Source organism: Chionomys nivalis, chromosome 10 (assembly GCF_950005125.1).
Source record: "Chionomys nivalis chromosome 10, mChiNiv1.1, whole genome shotgun sequence".
Classification (NCBI taxonomy): Eukaryota; Metazoa; Chordata; class Mammalia; order Rodentia; family Cricetidae; genus Chionomys; species Chionomys nivalis.
In genome coordinates this window covers 51,096,084-51,114,029 of record NC_080095.1, presented here as the reverse complement: position 1 = coordinate 51,114,029, position 17,946 = coordinate 51,096,084, and the positions used below count along the sequence as shown (strand labels likewise).

At 38.6% G+C, this 17,946-nt stretch overlaps 1 protein-coding gene across 1 annotated transcript in view; it reads left to right on the top strand.

Moving 5' to 3' along the window:
- Positions 1 to 17,946, top strand: part of Mnat1 (MNAT1 component of CDK activating kinase) — a 143,940-nt gene that overhangs the window by 86,064 nt on the left and 39,930 nt on the right. The window contains exon 7 of the mRNA XM_057783202.1: positions 7,153 to 7,274. Within this exon, the coding sequence (XP_057639185.1) occupies positions 7,153 to 7,274 (122 nt within the window). The remainder of the gene's footprint in view (positions 1 to 7,152; positions 7,275 to 17,946) is intronic.

Here is a 17,946-nt window from a genome sequence, read left to right as displayed (position 1 = left end):
AGTAGTATCTCTTTGACTTCCTCAAATATATACTAAGCAAAGGGAACGTTTCATTACAATGGACTCTGTGTATTATGGGACATGAAAGGGATTCTCACACATGATTTAAAACCTTTCTTGCTCTATGGAACTAGAGAGAGAGCCCATGGTGAAGAGCACTTGCTGCTCTTGCACAGAACCTGAGTTCACTTCCAAGCACCCACTTCCAAGTTCTCAACTGTGAAGATTTACTCCCAAGGAGGTCCTCAGTCCTTTTCTGGCCTTCCAGGCCCTAGACAGTGCATGCAGGCAATCACACATAGAAATATTTGCAAAAAAGAAGAAATACATACAAATAGCTATTCTAACAAGAAAAATGTTAAAGAGTGCTTGCAGAAAATATTTTCAACTAACACATAACACAATACTTAACCAGTGTTTTAATTTGTTTGGAAATATTCTAAGTATATGGACCAGAGTGGTCTGACACTAATACAGATCATCATTCTCCAGAATCCTGAGGTAAAGGGCATGAACCTTGACTGGATTGTGCCTGGTTGACAGGTATTGTGGGCTCAGAATTGAACTCCACGTCTACAAGTCCTCCCATGTGTCCAGATCCTCTTGTGTCCACTCACTGAGCTGCTCAGAAGTTGAATGTAGGCATTGAGCAACATCTGGGACTCTGGCTACAGCTGTGGCAGGAACAGGAGCTTCCACAGTGGCTGGCCATTCATCCTCTGCTATGTAAGTCTGGGCTTCAGTTACTATGGGTTAAACAGAATCAGGAGCTGCAGCAGGGGCCTGACCGTCAAGCAGGATCTCTTGGGAACTACCCCGAGCATCTCCTATGGCCTGATCATCATGGAGAGAAGCTTGCAGGCTGTGGTTGAGTTTGGAATGGAACTCACTGTGAATGTGCCTGGAGACATGGACTCTACTTTAGCGGAGGCAAGGACAGATAAGTGACCATAGGAATGGGTGGACCCAGAAACATCTTTAAAGCTTCCACTTGATTCTGGAAGTTTTTCTTGAACATTCTGTGGATTCTTCTGCTTGTACTTAGCTCATTGGTTCTTGAATCAAATCTGGATCTCATACTCAGTCACATCAATCATTAGTGCCAGCTCCACACGTTCCTCCAGACTTGGAGGAGGAGCTCTTGTTCATTGGAGTACATGGTGTGTACTCTCTAAAAGTTGTGCGACAGCATCTTCCTGTGGACTGGTCATATCAAACATGCTTTCTGTCTTGCCATTTGTTTCTGTGATGGAGATAAGATGTTCCAGTATTGGCTTGCAAGCTTTTGTTTCTTACTGTTTGCATTTCAAATTAGCATTGACATCCTTCTGAATGTAGTTCAAGCTGTCTGCACTGATGTGGTTTCGTCTTGACACCGTTCCTGCTGACTGCTCTTCCCTACTTAGGTTTTTTACTGTCAGAAGGTAAAACATGTTGCTCTGGTGATTTTGCTGTTCCTCCCAATGCACTGCATGGAGTCTGTCCTATCCTAGTATCAGCTGCGCTGCCCCATTCTTTCACATAGTGACTTCTCTATCCCTTTGATTCTCTCTTTTTAAAAAATTTCATTCTGTCTGTTCATTGTATGTGGTACTGTACTAAGTTTTCATCTAAATATGGAATATAAATTGAGCACATCTTTCCATGATTCCCTTCCTATTCTTTACTATCCCTCCACGCTTTCCTTTTGATCATCTAGATGGTTTTATTCCTACTTGCATGTTATATTTACATTCATGATTTTATGTAAATACATATAAAATCTAGAAACCACAAATGAGTAACCATATGACATTCGTCGCCGTGAGAGTGGCTCAATTCACTTAAATGTGATTGTCTTCATTTGTATTTGTTTTCCTGCAGATGGCATACCTTGATTCTTTATGGCTGAAAAAAACTGCATTGTTTATATACTGTGTTTTCTTTATCCATTCCTCTGTTGATATAGGTTGGTACTATGACTTAGCTATTGTGATGGGTGCTGCAACAAACATTAATGTGCAGGTATCTCTATAGCACGTTGACTTAGAGTTCTTTAGTTAAATACTCAGAAGTATCACTGGGTCATATAGTAGATCTATTTTTAGGGTTTTGTTTTTTGTTTTTTTAGTGATCTTCATACTGATTTCTATAGTTTCTGGATTAGTTTGTTCCTATTAGCAGTTTTTTTAATACAAGTTTTCCTCTTACCTATGTCTTTGCCAGCATTTGTTATTTGTATTCTTAAAGATTTATTTCATAGACACACACATATTTGAATAGTGTGTGTCCATCCATTTGGATATGTTTTTGTGAAGCAGGTGCCTGTGTTGGAGTGCAGATGGTTGTGAGCTGCTTGGTCTGAGTGTTTGCATTCTTCATGATTGCCATTCTAACAGGGTGCATGGAATCGCCCTGCGGTTTTGATAGGTATTCTCTATTGGCTAGTGAGGTTGAAGAGTGTTTCATGTGTTTGATACTCGTTTTATTTCGCCTTTTGAGAACTGTGTGTTCATTTTATTAGTCACTTATTGATTAGATTGTTGTTGTTTTTACTCCTTTTAGGCTTTTTGGGGGGCACACCACCCAGCTCCCAAATAAATCACACACAGAGGCTTATTCTTAGGAATGCCTGACTGAAGCTTGGCTTTTTTCTTACCAGCTTTTCTTAAATTATCCTGACTACCTTTTGCCTCTGGGCTTTTTCCTTTCTTTACTTCTGTATATCTTACTTTCAATCACACTCTGTGGCTGTCATGGTGACTGGCCCTTAGCTCCCTCCTCCTTTTACTCGTTTCTCCTATTTATTCTCTCTTCCCGCCAGCCCCACCTATTCTTGCTCCTACCTCGCTATTGGTCATTCAGCTCTTTATTAGACCTTCAGGTGTTTTAGACAAGCAAAGAATCACTGCTTTACAGAGTTAGACAAATGCAGCGTAAACAAAAGTCACACACTTGAAAATAATACTCCCCAGCACTGAGCTATTTGATTTTTTTCTGAGGTTTTAAGTTCCTTATATGCTGAAGATATGAACCCTTTGTCAAGTGTGTAGATAGCAAGGGTTTTCTTCTGTCTTGCAGGCTGTCCTTCACTCAGCAGCAGCAGACTTTCCAATTGCCTGGAGGTCCGCTCTCCTGTTGTTGGCATTGTTTCTTGAATGATTAGAGCCCTACTCAGCAGTCCTTACATATGCCTATATTTTACATGGCTTCCTTACCTTTTTTCTCTTAATTGTTTCAAAGTTTCAGGTCTTGTATTAAGGTCCTTGTTCTTTGGTTTTTAGCGTGATTTGTAAAGGAAGTTATTTAGCATTTATTGTATATTTTTGGCACCTTTCTCAAAAATTAGGTGGTTGTGGCTATGTGAGTTTATACTGGGGTCCCATGGGCCGTTCTGTTGATCTGTGCATCTGTTTTTGAGGCAGCAGCATGCTGGGTTGTTGCCGCGTCAGCATAACTGGAGTCAGGTGTTGTAGTACTTTCAGCATTGTTTTTCTCGGAGTGCTTTGCCTATCTCTGGTTTTTTGTGCTCCCATATGAATTAAAGTTTTGTTTCTCTATTTCTATGAAGAATAGCATTGAAGAACTAGAGAGTTAGTTCAGTGATAAAGAGAACTTAATGCTCTTACCAAGGATCAGAGTTCGGGTTCCAACATCCATAATCCACACTGCTATTCATGATCACCTGTGACTCCAGCGCCAGGAGATCTGACACCCTCTTCTGAACTCCATGGATGTCTGCATTCACATGTACACAGACACATACATAACACATAATTAATAGATAAAAGTAATCTTAAACAATGCTAAACTTAAAGCAAATGGCATTGAAATTTTGATGGGAATTAGCTGGTATATGTTGGATTACTTTTGGTGATATAGTCATTTTGACAATATTGATGCCCCCAGTCCATGATCATAGGAGGTCTCTGCTGTTTTCTTCAGTTTTCTCCTTCAGTCTTTTATTGTAGAAGTCTTGTATTTCACTTCTTAGTTAAGTCTTTCCATTTTTTTTTCTCTTTCTTCTTTTTGAGCCAGGGTTTCTCTGTGTAGCCTTGGCTGTCCTCTGTAGACCAGGCTGGCCTCGATCTCATAGAGATCTACCTGCCTCTGCCTGCCAAGTGCTGGGATAAAGGTGTGTGCCACCACCGCCCAGCTATTTCTTTTTCTTTCTTTCTTTCTTTCTTTCTTTCTTTCTTTCTTTCTTTCTTTCTTTCTTTCTTTCTTTCTTTCTTTCTTTTTTCGGTTTTTCGAGACAGGGTTTCTCTGTGGCTTTGGAGCCTGTCCTGGAACTAGCTCTGTAGACCGGGCTGGTCTTGAACTCACAGAGATCCACCTGCCTCTGCCTCCCGAGTGCTGGGATTAAAGGCGTGCGCCACCATCGCCCGGCTCATTTTTTTTTTTTTTGAAAGACCTGTGAATGAAGCTATATTCCTGATTTCTTTCTTGACATGTTATTGGTATATAGAAAAGCTACTGTTTTTTTCTATGTTAACTTTATATACTGCCACTATAAAGTCTATATCAGTTCCATGAGCTTTCTGGTAGGGTCTTCAGGATCTTTTGTGCATAAAGTCATGTCTGCAAATAAGGATAATTTATCGTCTTACTTTCCTAATCTTGGCTGATTTCCTTGTTTTGTTTCTCTAGCCAGGATTTTGAAGCATGACACTGAGTAATTGTGGAAAAAGTGGACACCCTTCCTTGTCTTGTTCCTGATTTTACTGGAAGTGTCTTTAGTTTTTCCACTTTCAACGTTGGCTATAGGTTTGTCATCTTCAACCTTTATTATGCTGAGATGTGTTCCCCATGTTTCTTATATCTTCTGAACTTTAATCATGAAGGAATGTTGGATTCTTTCAAAATACTTGCCTGTATCTATTGAGTTACTACTGTGATTTCTGTTTTGGAGTTATTTATTTTTATGTGCTGAACCATCCCTGTGTCCATTGGGTGAAATCAACTTAAGGCGTTTTTTAATTGGATTTTCAGGCATTTAATTTTTGGATGTATGTCTTCACTAGGAGACAGGATTTTCCCTGGAGATGGATCTATACTTTTTGTCCTATTAATCCCAGCACTCGGGAGGCAGAAGCAGGCTGATCTCTAGGAAAACAGTTTGTATCAGTTGCTTGTCTTGTTGCTGTGACAAAAGGCTGACCGGAGCAATTTTAGGAAGGAAGGGATAATTTGTTTTGGCTCAGAGGTTTTGAGGTTACAGTCTGTCAATGGTGGAGAAGTCATGGCACGAGGAGCTGGAGGCGGAATGATGTTGCTCACACTTAGAGTGAGTCCTCTCACCTCTGTGAACCTAGACTGGAATCCGTTACAGACCTGCCTAGAGGCTTTTCTCCTTGGTTACTCTAGAGTCCCAAGTTAGCAATCAGTATTTCCCATCAGAAAGAGTAAGACTAGCGATTAGTATGGAGTCCATAAACGTTAAGGAGGGAAAGGCAGATGGAAAGAGAGTGGCGGTGACGGGGCCGGCAGAGAGACCTGCTCAGGGCTGAATGGAAGAGAGGAAAGAAGTGGAGTCAAATGGCGTCTAGCAGTCTCATCTCAGAAGGCTGAGACACGGTGAGCCTGCAATCAAGGCCAGCTTGTATTCTTTGGGAAAGCCTATTAAAAGAAAATAGTAGAAAGAAAGGGAAGGAAGGGAGGGACGAGAGATGGCCTAGTAACTTGACATCGAATATTAAATACAGGTATAAATACGGCAGGGAGGGTATAAAATCCTAATACAGTCTCTTGTCTGTTTATTGCAGCTCTTGTTTCTGACTCCCAGATTCTCATTCTCTCTCTCTCTCTCTCTCTCTCTCTCTCTCTCTCTCTCTCTCTCTCTCTCTCTGTGTGTGTGTGTGTGTGTGTGTGTGTGTGTGTGAGAGAGAGAGAGAGAGAGAGAGAGAGAGAGAGGAGATTTTTTAACTTGATTACATAGATCTTGGATGTGAACTATGTAGATGATAACATCAAGTTGCAGTACCAAAGTATTGGCCATACTGAATTATTCTAAGGTGGTGGTTGACATCTCTCCCTCCTTCAGAGAATAAATGGTAGGACATCACAGTGTCAGCAACTCAGATGTTGTTGCCAATATTTTTAGTACATGCTTTCCCACTGCAGTGACTTAAGAAAGCTGAAATTCATGTCTTGAAATACATATTCTGTGTCATCCTTTGTTTTTTAGTTGTAAATTAGAGAAATGATGAAAACCATCAGAATCAGAAGTTATTCTGATTAAGAAATAGAGATTTCTATAAGTCAAGAGAGTCCTTTCCCAAGCAAATGATAAATATGTACATTGTATAAGCATACTTAGATGGCTGAGTGGCATTTGATTTTGTGTCCTTGTATTCAGATGTGATACCTAGTAGTTCTTTCTTCTTTGAAAAGTACCTACATGTTCAATTGAATTTAGTTTTTGATCATTAATTATTTTTTTACATCATATGTATATATATATGTGCATATAGTACTCATTTGGTAAGCCTGATTTTATTATAAAGAGCTAAGCTATTTATGTGATGATTTTTCAAAATTTATTTTGTTAGCTCCTTTCCCTAGTTAGAACTTAAAAAGAAAACTGATTATTAAATCTGTGAAAGTATCTTATAAAAATTGAAATATATAAGATTGGCCTATGCTTATATTTTGATTAGCTCTATGGATACTAAAAAATAGTACTGATTAAGGCAAAATTTTGCATTTATTGGTGAATTTCATTTTCCTCCACTAAATTTCTTCATTATAATTTCATTTTCCTTCATAAATTGTATGACTGGATGTTATAGAATGTGCTTTGTGATGAAATGCATTTTACCCACAGAATCATAAGCCTGATAGCTATTTTTTAATTTCTAAAATATTTTATATTTTAAATTATCTGTATATGTGTGTCAGTGTGTGGAATGTGCATGTAAGTGCAGCAGCTTCAGAGACGAGGAGAGGGCATTGGATCCTCTGGAGCTGGGGTTACAGGCATTTGTGAGCTGCCCAACATGGGTGCTGGGAATTGAACTTAGGTCCTTTACAGGAGCTGCAAATGATCTTTACTGCTGTGCTCTTTTCAGCCCGTAATGACTGTTCTTTTTAACAGAGAAATTTACTTCAAAATTACTACAAATAACAATATGAAAATACTATTAAAATGTATGTCCTCCATTACTCTTATAGGGTCAACAGATTTCTTTAGCACCGATCCAGAAACTTGAAGAGGCTCTCTATGAGTACCAGCCTCTGCAGATAGAGACTTGTGGACCTCAGGTTCCCGAGCTGGAGATGTTGGGAAGACTTGGGTAAGCATCAGAAGCACTTTCCATAGAGAGGAGCTGATGTTTACGGCTCTTGTTGTTGCTCTTTTATGTAACGGACATTCTGGTTTTCTTAGGGTTGCTTTACAGAACTTAATCCCATTTCTTAAAAGTCAGTAGTACTACGTTGAGTTCTATTTAACATCTTGACTTTTCAGTGTATGTGCTAGATTCTTGAGGTTATGGCTGAAAGCAGTTCTCTTTGTGAGGCTGTCATTTGCAGCCATAGCTGAGTGACTGGTTTAGCTTACCACTTGTTTGAATTAAGGATTACCTCAGTAAATAATAGGTCAATAAAAATTTTAATTCAGCATCTTCCATAAAAATTGGCAGACTTAATCACTCTCTTTTATCTATATTGAAACTACATTTATGAGAGCTGAGCCAGAAAATATTTTGTCAGTAGGTGAAATATAGGACTGGACGAGGGCTCAAAGGATATAGTGTATGCATGTATTCTTTTGGAAAGTGAATTGGGATCATGGCTTTTGTGAATAATGCAGGCAGTCTCTCCTGCGAGCAAATGGGGTCTGTATTCCATTGGGAAAGCCAGACGCAGATGAGCTAGGTGGAGGAAGTCATGGTTCCGTCTGGGTGTTCAGTGTAAACTGTTGAATAGGAGACTGATTCAGGAATTGTGTTTCTTAACACGAGAAAATAATGTGAAAGGAAAGAACACACACATTGAGGCCACATGATTAACACCAGCGAGTCCATCAGCAGAGACTGGGAACAGGAAGCACAGCAAAACCTACGGTGTCCTCCTGTTAAAACCTATACCTAAGGATGGTGCACCATGTTCTACATACGGCTATTGAAGTTCCATAGTAGCCTAAAGTAAAAATCGCATACTATTTAATTATTTGGTATTGGGTAGCTCTTAAGGATAGATAAAATTTAGTTTTGTGTTCTCTTAAAGTCCTACAACCTCCAATGTGAACTCAACAGAACAGGAAAATCTAAAACTCCCCTTGAGGTAACAAATTTATTAAATAATTGTCCTAAACGCTAAAAGTTAAAGCCCAATGAGATAAGATAAGCATGCATTTTAGGGAAAGTGTGTCTGTGCATATGTGTGTGCTGCTGCGTGTCTATGTGTGTGTGTGGAGGCCAGAGGTGACCAGAAGGAGCTGTCTGCATTGTTTTCTGAGACAAGATACCTCACTGGGGGACCTGGGAATCGCGGGTCAGGCTAGCCTGTCATCACCTCCCTCCACTGTGGGTTACTAGCAGGTACAGCCACATCTGGATTGTACCTGTCATCACCTCCGCAGTGAGTTCCTAGCTGGTACGATCACATCTGGATTGTGACATGTGTTCTAGTGATTCAACTCAGATCCCCATGCTCGCATGTCAAGCACTTTATCCACTGAGATATTATTCTTCTGCCCCAAGAATATTATATTTTATGACATAGAAAACTTACATGTAACACAGATGTTGGGTTAGAAAATCTTTGCCTGAATTACCAACAGCCAGAACTATCATTTTCATCTTTCCTTAGAATCTTTCATGTCAATAAAGATTAGGTGTTTAAAATAATGCTGCCTCTGTTAAAGAGTTTTACATTTTCTAATAAGTTTGTTACAAAAGCTACATTTATGAGATCATGGAAATGATCATGGCTTATTACATGGAAAGTTAAAATGTTTTGTATTAAAAAAATACTTATTGAGAGAGAGAGAAAACACCACAGCACCACAGTGCCAGTGGGTGGGGGTTCAGTTCTCTTCTCCCACCTTGGATTCAGGTCATCAGCTTTGGCACAGGCACCTTTGTCCTCTGAGCCATCTCAGTGACTTCAGAGTAGCAGTGAAAGGAGAAGAAGGAGAAGAAAGTTTGCTGTTGTCACATCTGCACATTGTCATTGCAAGAGTGTGCTATAAAACCAAGGAGAGCTACCAAAAAATAACAAAAGAAACCAGGAATAATTAGCAGTACAGCCAATAACAGAAAACAATGGGTTCATAAAAGTTGCAATTAGAACAAGGAAAATGGCTCCTCAGTTAAAGAGCATGCAAGATCATGAAGTCTAGAGTTAAGACTCCCAGGTATTACGTAAATGCAGATAGGTATGGTAACCCACTTGTGATTCCAGCCTCAGAAGGCAGACATAAGGAATCCCTGAACAATCTGACTAATGGGACTAACCATAATGGCAAGCTCTGGAGTTGACTGAGAGACCCTGCCCATTGAGTAAGGTGGAAGAGTGATTGGATGATTTTTGACATCAACATTTGACCTCCACATATTTGTATACCCACATGTAAACATTTACACACACACACACACACACACAAACCATATGCCACAGCCACATACATGAAAATGGGAAAATAAAATGTCTAGTGAAAGAAAAGTAGGAAAAGAAAAATAAATAATAAGAAATATAGAAAGTAGCCTTATAACAGATATAATCTCAATGATATCAGGAGTTATCAGATAGAGATGGTGCAGCAGTTAAGAGCTCTTGTTGCTCTTACAGCGGACCCTCGTTGGGTTGCTAGCCCCCAAATTGGATTTTGAGCCACCCACCTGTGCATCTGGTGTCTACAGGTACTGACACAAGGATGCATATACATATACTCGGGTATACACACATGCACATACAATTAATAAACAAATCTTTTAAAAAATGTTAAATGTAAATGTTTTAACTAGGCAATAGAAATTTCTGTAATGATGTAAATGCTGTAGCTCTTTACTGCCCAGTGTGGTGACCACTGGTCACTTTCTACTGAGCACTTAAATTGTGTCTAATGTAGCCAAAGAACTCAATTTAAAACGTTATTGAATTTTATTAAGTGTTAAAAGTTTGAGTTTTTAAGCTCTGGATTTTATTATTTAATTTCGCTATTACCTCTTCAAATATTTCTTCGTCCTTGTTTTCTGTTTTTACTACACCTCTGATTTCATATTAAACCCTTTAAATGACATTTTAAAGGTGAGGTAACAGATATATACAGTAGTCTACCTTAACAAATTTCAGTGGACAGTTAATTTAGTATTGTTAAGTAGTTTCATATTGTTGTGCAACCAACCGTCTGTACTGTCTATCTCCAGAACTTTTCATTTTGCAAAACTGAAACTGTATTAAACACGATACCCTAATCCCCCTTCCTCTCAGTGCCTTTTTGTCTCTGCAGTCTGACTACTCTTAAGTTCCTCATAAATGGAATCTAGAATCTGTCTTTAGTGGATGGCTTAGTTCACATAGATAGCATCATGGCCTCAAACGTCTGTCCTGTTGAGATGTATAACAGGTCTTTTCAAGTTAAATAATGGCATGTTGTCTATGTATATACCTCTTTATCCACTCGTCTCTCTCTGGGCATTTGAGTTGTTTATATCTCTGGATTATTATAGTGTTTCTGTGAACCTGGGTGTTCAGTTAGGGTGTTTATTATAGGTACCCTGCTTTCATTGCTTTTAGATGATATCCAAAGTAAGGTTGTTGGGTCATTTGCTAGTTAGGTTTTAGTTTTTGTATGAGGAACTTCCATCCTGTTTTCCACCAAAGCTGAGCTGTTTTCCCTAAGAATAGATTACCAGTATTCCATTTTTTTTACTATTCCTACAAGCACTTGCTGTGTAATAGTAACTATATGAATGATTGCAGGTGGGCATGCATTACACTTGCAGTGGATGTTTCCAAAGTAATGAGTTGACTAATTTTCAATGTTCAGTGGCCATATGATGTGAGATTTCCCCTCTGTATGCTGTGAATATGTTTTATTACTATTGATTAATAAACAAGCTGCTTTGGCCTATGGTAGGGCAGAATATAGGTAGGCAGGAAAACCAAACTGAATGCAGGGAGAAAGAAGGCAGAGCCAGGGAGATGCCATGTAGCTGCCAAAGGAGAAAGACTCTAGAACCTTACCAGTAAGCCACAGCCTCGTGGCAATACACAGATTAATAGAAATTGGGTTAATTTAAGATGTAAGAGCTAGCTAGGATTATATCAGAACCATGGCCAAACAGTGTTGTGATTATTTGGGTCTGGGAAGCCGGGAAATAAGTGCTCAGTCTCTGATTAGAGCCATGTGAATATCTTCTTTTAAAAATATGTTATTATTACTGTGTGTGCATACACACTCTTGCACATGTGCGTACACATGGAAGTCAGAGGACAGTTTTCTGAAGCTGATTCTTTTCTTTGTCCTAGTGGGTCCCTGGGACTAAACCCAGATTGTCAACCTTGGAGGCAGGGCCCTTACCAGCTGAATCATCTTGCTGGCCCACATACTTTACATTTATTTTTATTGAGTACATTTATGCATGTGTTAGTGTACTTGCAGAGTATTTAAAAAAATAATAGCAAATGGTCTTTATATTTCTAGGTAGTTGCTTAAAGTAGTATTTAGAAAAGGCTGATTCTTGCTTCTTAAATTTGTTTTAAATGGATTAGTTCAGGTTTTTGTTAATGAAATAATTGATAGTAATCTAGAATGTCTTAAAACATTGTTACTTAAAAATGAGATTTATTTAAAGATTCATTAAAGTACAAATTTACACATATATACTTTGTGTGTACATTTCCTTGAGTTTTGACAAATGCATATCATGTACAGTCACAACTAAAATCATGCCATTGGCTGCTTTGTCTGGTGGTGGTGGCACACACCTTTAGCCTCAGCACTTGGAAAGCAGAGGCAAATGGATCTCTATGTATGAGTTCAAGGCCAGCCTGGTCTACAGATTGAGTTTCAGGACAGCTAGAGCTACACAGAGAAACCCCGTCTCAAAAAAAAAAAAAAAAAACAAAAAAACAAAAAAAACAAACAAACAAAAAAAAACAAAAGCAACAACAATAGAAAAGAATTTTCAGGCACTTAACTACTGCTAATGTCTTCAAGGTAGAGTATGACAAGTACTATTTCTAGTCAAGGGCTTTACTTGTTGGTAGTAAGATGTAATTTGCTCAAAAACAGACAAACAATTTTTAAGTATACTGCTTATTTAAAATAATACAAAGTCCTTGGGAGCATCATAAAATCAAAAATATAGGCAAACAAAAATTTCAAAAATAATTGAAGTATGTGTATGTATTAACATAATTTTTATTATACTTTATTGTAGTCATTGAAGTATTTTTAAGCTAGCTTGGGCTCTCTCTCTCTTGCGCTCTCTCTTTCTCTCTCTCACTCTCTCACTTATTTCTCTCTCACTCATATCTGTTTTTGTTGGTATTTGAATTAGAAGTCAACTCACACATCACCACACATCACCGTGAACCTTTGTGTCTTAGCTCCTAGTCTGGCTGTAGTCTGGTACTCTTTAAGTCTCTTTTTATGCAATCATGGAAAAATATGTTTTTGCTTGAAGCAGTTGTCAAACAAGCGTCTTTCATCAGCAGTCAGACACAGGGCAGCTGAAGGAAGCTGTTTAGTCTAGAGTAAATGCTCACGAGATTTCAGGGTCACTAAGGAAATGTAATTATGCAGTCTGTTCCAGAATCATATTTTGTAGTTAAGACTTTAACAATATTAAATCATAATGCTAATTAAAAATATGTAATGAGATATATTCTAAAATTAATCTCAGAAAAGCAGCTCCCGTAATAAATTATCACAGTGAAATACAGTTGTTTTTTTTTTAACTAGGACTCCAAAGGAGCAAGTTCAATAGAAAATTTGTTAGCCCCTGTAGATGCTAAGATTTTCATTAGAAAATTTTTCAAGTTTTTTGAGAAGCAGTGAACTTTTTAGCAGTAACTTTGTTTTGTTGTTCACTTGTTTATCACTCAGCAGGTATTTATAACGTATTTACATGTGGGACAATTTACTGTGTTGGGTGCCAAGAAAATACCAATGAACAAAACAGAAGAAAATGCCTCTTAATATTCTGGCCTAAAACTAACAATAAAAATACATTATCAGATCTGTTAGTGGATTTTTTTTTTTTTTTTTTGGTTTTTCGAGACAGGGTTTCTCTGTAGCTTTGGAGCCTGTCCTGGAACTAGCTCTTGTAGATCAGACTGGCCTCGAACTCACAGAGATCCGCCTGCCTCTGCCTCCTTAGTGCTGGGATTAAAGGCGTGCGCCACCACCGCCCAGCTCTGTTAGTGGATTGTTTAGCCAGAGTTTTCTACTGCCAAAGAACCAACAAGGATACACAGTTTGCGGATGAGATCTCTATTGGGAATTGGCTCCTATGATGGTGGAGTACCAGACCTAGCAGAAGAACAATTCACTGAGTCTTCAGAATTGAGAACAGTGCAGTTGATGTGAGTCTTGTTGTGAGGCCAAAAGCCTGAGAATGAGCAGGTGGGACATGATGGAGTTGATAACGGGGTTCAAGTCCTGGTGGCAAGACTTGAGAACCTGGAGTTCTGGCATCTGAAGATAGAAGATAGATGTCTTTGTTCCAGCATAGAATGAATTTGCCTTCTTTGATTTTCTTCCTGGTTTGAGCTGGTTATTGGGTAAGGTGAATCTTCTGTACTCAGACTGCTGATTGAAATGCTCATTTCTTCTAAAAACACTCCTACAGAATTTCCTGTAAGGGATTGTGTTTTTGAAAGGAAAATCACCAATAAAATGATAAAATGTGTATTATTTGACCACCAGGGCTTGCTTTTCATTCTGAAATATTTCAGGGTAGGAGAAGCGTCTATTTCTGTAGTACTTTATATTTGCTTGGTGATATTTTAGGTAATATTTCAATGCCTATTACCATTCTTGGTTTCTGTATTCCTGAACATAATCTTTCTCTCCCTAACTGTGCCTCCTCCTACCTCCTCACACCCTCTTCTTTGAACAGCTTCTCAATACGGTATTCCAAGCTGACCTCAGACTCACAGTCCTCCTGCCTCTGCCTCCCGAATGCTTACTAAACAGGCATGTATCAACACATCCAGCTTTTACTTTTGCAGTTCTGGAGCTCTAGAGCTTTGCTAAAAAGCTGTCATTCTTCCTCAGGAAGACTTGTATTTGAAGGCTTTATCTTTCGTTTGGTTAAAGTTAAGATGTTAAGGCTTGGTGTTGACTCTGTCCTTTTCTTGACTCTGAAAGTGGCTTTGTTTGTTACACATAATTTACCCAATCTTCTTCAAAGCTTCAGTGTATACAGTACTGAGGTATTTTAAAATGATGTATTGAGGATTTCTTAATCTTTCATGCTTTCACATTGTAGATTATATCTATGTTTGCTGTTGTTTTTTTTTTTGAGACAAGGTCTCATATAATCCAAACTGACCTCCAACTCTGCACATAGCCAAGGATGACCTTGAACTTGATCCTCCTGCTTCCTTTCACCTCTTGAGTGATGGAATTACAGACTTGAGCCACCACATTTTATGTTTGAGGGACCAAGCTCAGAGCGTTCCACTGCTAGGCAAGCACTCTGACAACTGGACCCCCATCCCCAGCTTGTGTCCATTTCTGAAAGGGAAGAAAATAGAAAGTAAACTAGTGAGGGATATACTTATTTACTAAATGAATTGTTTTGCGAAATTTATTTTAGTTGTGTGTATGTGTGTGCATATCGTATCCAGTTACAGAGGATTTTGATGTAAAATAACCCTCTAGTTATGGTGTGAACCATTTGGGATGTACAGATTTAGACAAGAAGCACAGAGCACGGTGTACTGCATGATTGTTCTCAGGCCAAGGCATCTTACTCCTGGAGAACACAGGTGAACATAGGCAGGCAGACAGAGAAGGCCTCTGCTTTCCCACGTTGTAAAGCAGATACCACAGTCCTCCACAGGAAGAGTCGTTATCCCTACCATATCCTTACCAATGAACCCTTTTCGAAAACATTTTTTTTTTCCCAAGACAGATTTTTTTTTGTGTGTGTGTGTGTAGTCCAGGCTGTTCTGGAACTTACTCTGTAGACCAGGCTGGCCTTGAACTCAGATCCACCTGCCTTGCCTTTTAAAGTTATTTTATGAGTAAACAGTAAAAACAGTTTTTTCAGATAAATTAAGAGGAATTTAAATGGCACACCCAGGTTATTTTTCCTTGTTATGTGTGTTCAGTGTATATAACCAAAACTGACAGTACCTTTGACTGCTAAGTCTAGATTTCAGTACCTCCCTAGTGATTTTGAAGTTTTTATTACCTCTGGCTCTTGTTGCATTTCTGTGTCAAGATGTGGTCTGGAGTCAGGATTCCAAATATATAAATAATAACATTTAGCTTTTATTATTATCTTTTACTCTTTTGTGACATCAAAATTCGGTACTTTGTAAAAAAAAATGGTTTAGTGAGATCACATCAAGCCATTACAGTATCTTACACACAAAAGGAGCTTGCGACTGCCATTGCTTGTTCAATAATTATAAGAGACTCTCATTTTTAGGCTTATGAACATTAATTGAAAGGATTAATCCAATTAATTGCTCATTCTTCTGTGATTTTCTTTCTTTCCTAGAAGTCTGTATGTACACATACCACACACTTGCCTAAAGCATCTAAAAATGATATTAAGCTCTTTATGGTAACCAGGCATCATGAGAAGTAGACAAATGTTGATATACATCCATCAGCAAGGTGAATGAGTACTGTTCTTGCCTCTAATTACTGTGGAATAAAATCCATCCTGTTTAATGGCTACTCAGAACATAGACTGTGCAGGGTGTAGGCAGTTTGAATGGGTTGGCAGTTCCTTTTGGTTCTTACTGAGCAATAGACCCCATTGATTACAGATTAGCATGTGGGGTCCATTCAGGGGTGAGAGACATGCTCTGAAATTGAATTGTCATGGTTGGATAGTCTACAAACTTATCAAAAACCATAGAATCGAACACTTAAAATATATTAGCACCCAAGAGGCAGAGGCAGGCTGATTTCTGTGAGTCCCAGGCCTGCCTGGTCTATGTAGGAATTTCCAGGCCAGCCAAGGTTATACAGTGAGCTCCTGTGTCAATACCTTCCCAATGCCTGATGTTAGTGGGCTGGGGTGAGACCCAGTGAGTGAAATACAAGCTGCACAGAACGATGGCCTTGGTTTGGGGCCCCAGTACCCATGTCAAAAGCTGGGCATGGCGGATTTTTTGAGGTGTGGGGATGTTTTGCTTTCTTGGTTTTAGGGGTATGTTTTTAGATTCCTGTTTTATTTTTGAAAAAGAACTTAAAGTTGGATGAGTAGGGAGGGAGAGAGGATTTGGAAGAACTTGGGAGATGGGGAGAATATAATCAGAATATATTTAAATTTAAAAAATATTTTAAATAACAAAAATATAATAGAAAGAAGGCATATTTGAGAAATACGTTAACAAGCTCCTTTTGTGGGTCAGATACTGTAATGACTTGATATGATGTCACTAAACATCACAGCTACCTTAAGGTGGGGTATTCACTTTTAGTTAAACCTATATTCTAATATCTGCTTATAAAACAAAATAGGTTTTGTTTTTTATATAGCCTGAGAGTTGAAGTGTTAAGGATTAATGGTACCTCACACATAGCAGTACGTAGTATCATATATAAGTAGCAGAAAAGCAATTGAATAAGTAAAATATATGTATGTGTATCTCCCTATCATCTATCTATGCATCTATTTATTTGTCTATCTGCAATGTAAACTCTAAATAGTATCTGAATCTAAGCTTAAAGCTGTTATGATTTTATTATTGCAATGACCTAAAAGAGTATATTGTGGCAGCAAAATACTGACTGTTGCCTATTTGTAAAGGTGTACACACTGATATGTTGATGTTGTAGTGAGAAGAGGGCCTGCTTGTTTGTCCCGGCCACCTGGCTAGCTTAGCCCCAAAATAACCACACAGAAATTGTATTAATTAAAACACTGCTTGGCCTATTATCTCTAGCTTCTTATTGGCTAACTCTCACATCTTGGTTTAACCCATTTCTATTAATCTGTATATTGCCACGTGGCTGTGGCTTACTGGCAAGATTCTAACCGGCGTCCATCTCAGGTAGGGATCCATGGCTTCTCCCCTTCCTCTGTTCTTCTTTCTTCCAGCATTCAGTTCTGTCTTCTCCTCCTACCTAAGTTCTGCCCTATCAAAAGGCCAAGGCAGTTTCTTTATTCATTAACCAATGAAAGCAACACATAAACGAAGGACTTCCTACACCATGTTGAAGTAAAGTTCCCCCCATCCTGGGTTGGGGGGAGGTGGAAAGTGATAGAGGAAGGTCCTCAGTGTTGACCTCTGAGTGTATAGTTGGGTGCATCCATAAACATGCGCACAGACATGCATACAACACACACACACACATATTAGTAGCTCACTGTATTTTTTAGCTTGACAAGGTTCACCTGATATCTGATAAGTAAATATCTGAGGTATTTACTTACATGATTATTTTTATCCTCATAACTATAGCTGAACAGGTTTCCTCATCTTTTTTATGGTTTATTTAATAATAGTGTAATGTCTTCCTTTGGCATTGTTCTTCTTTGTTATTGTGAGCTAAGAAGAAAATTCTAGCCGGGTGGTGGTGGTGCACGCCTTTAATCCCAGCACTTGGGAGGCAGAGGCAGGCGGATCTTTGGGAGTTTGAGGCAAGCTAGTTCCGGGACGGGCACCAAAGCTACAGAGAAACCCTGTCTCGAAAAACCAAAAAAAAAAAAAAAAAAAAAAAAAAAAAAAAAAAATTCTAAATTAAGTGTATCTTCTGAAAGCTTAATGTCTTTATACCCTCTTAGGTGCAGTACTCTAGTAATAATTTTTTCAGGACATTAG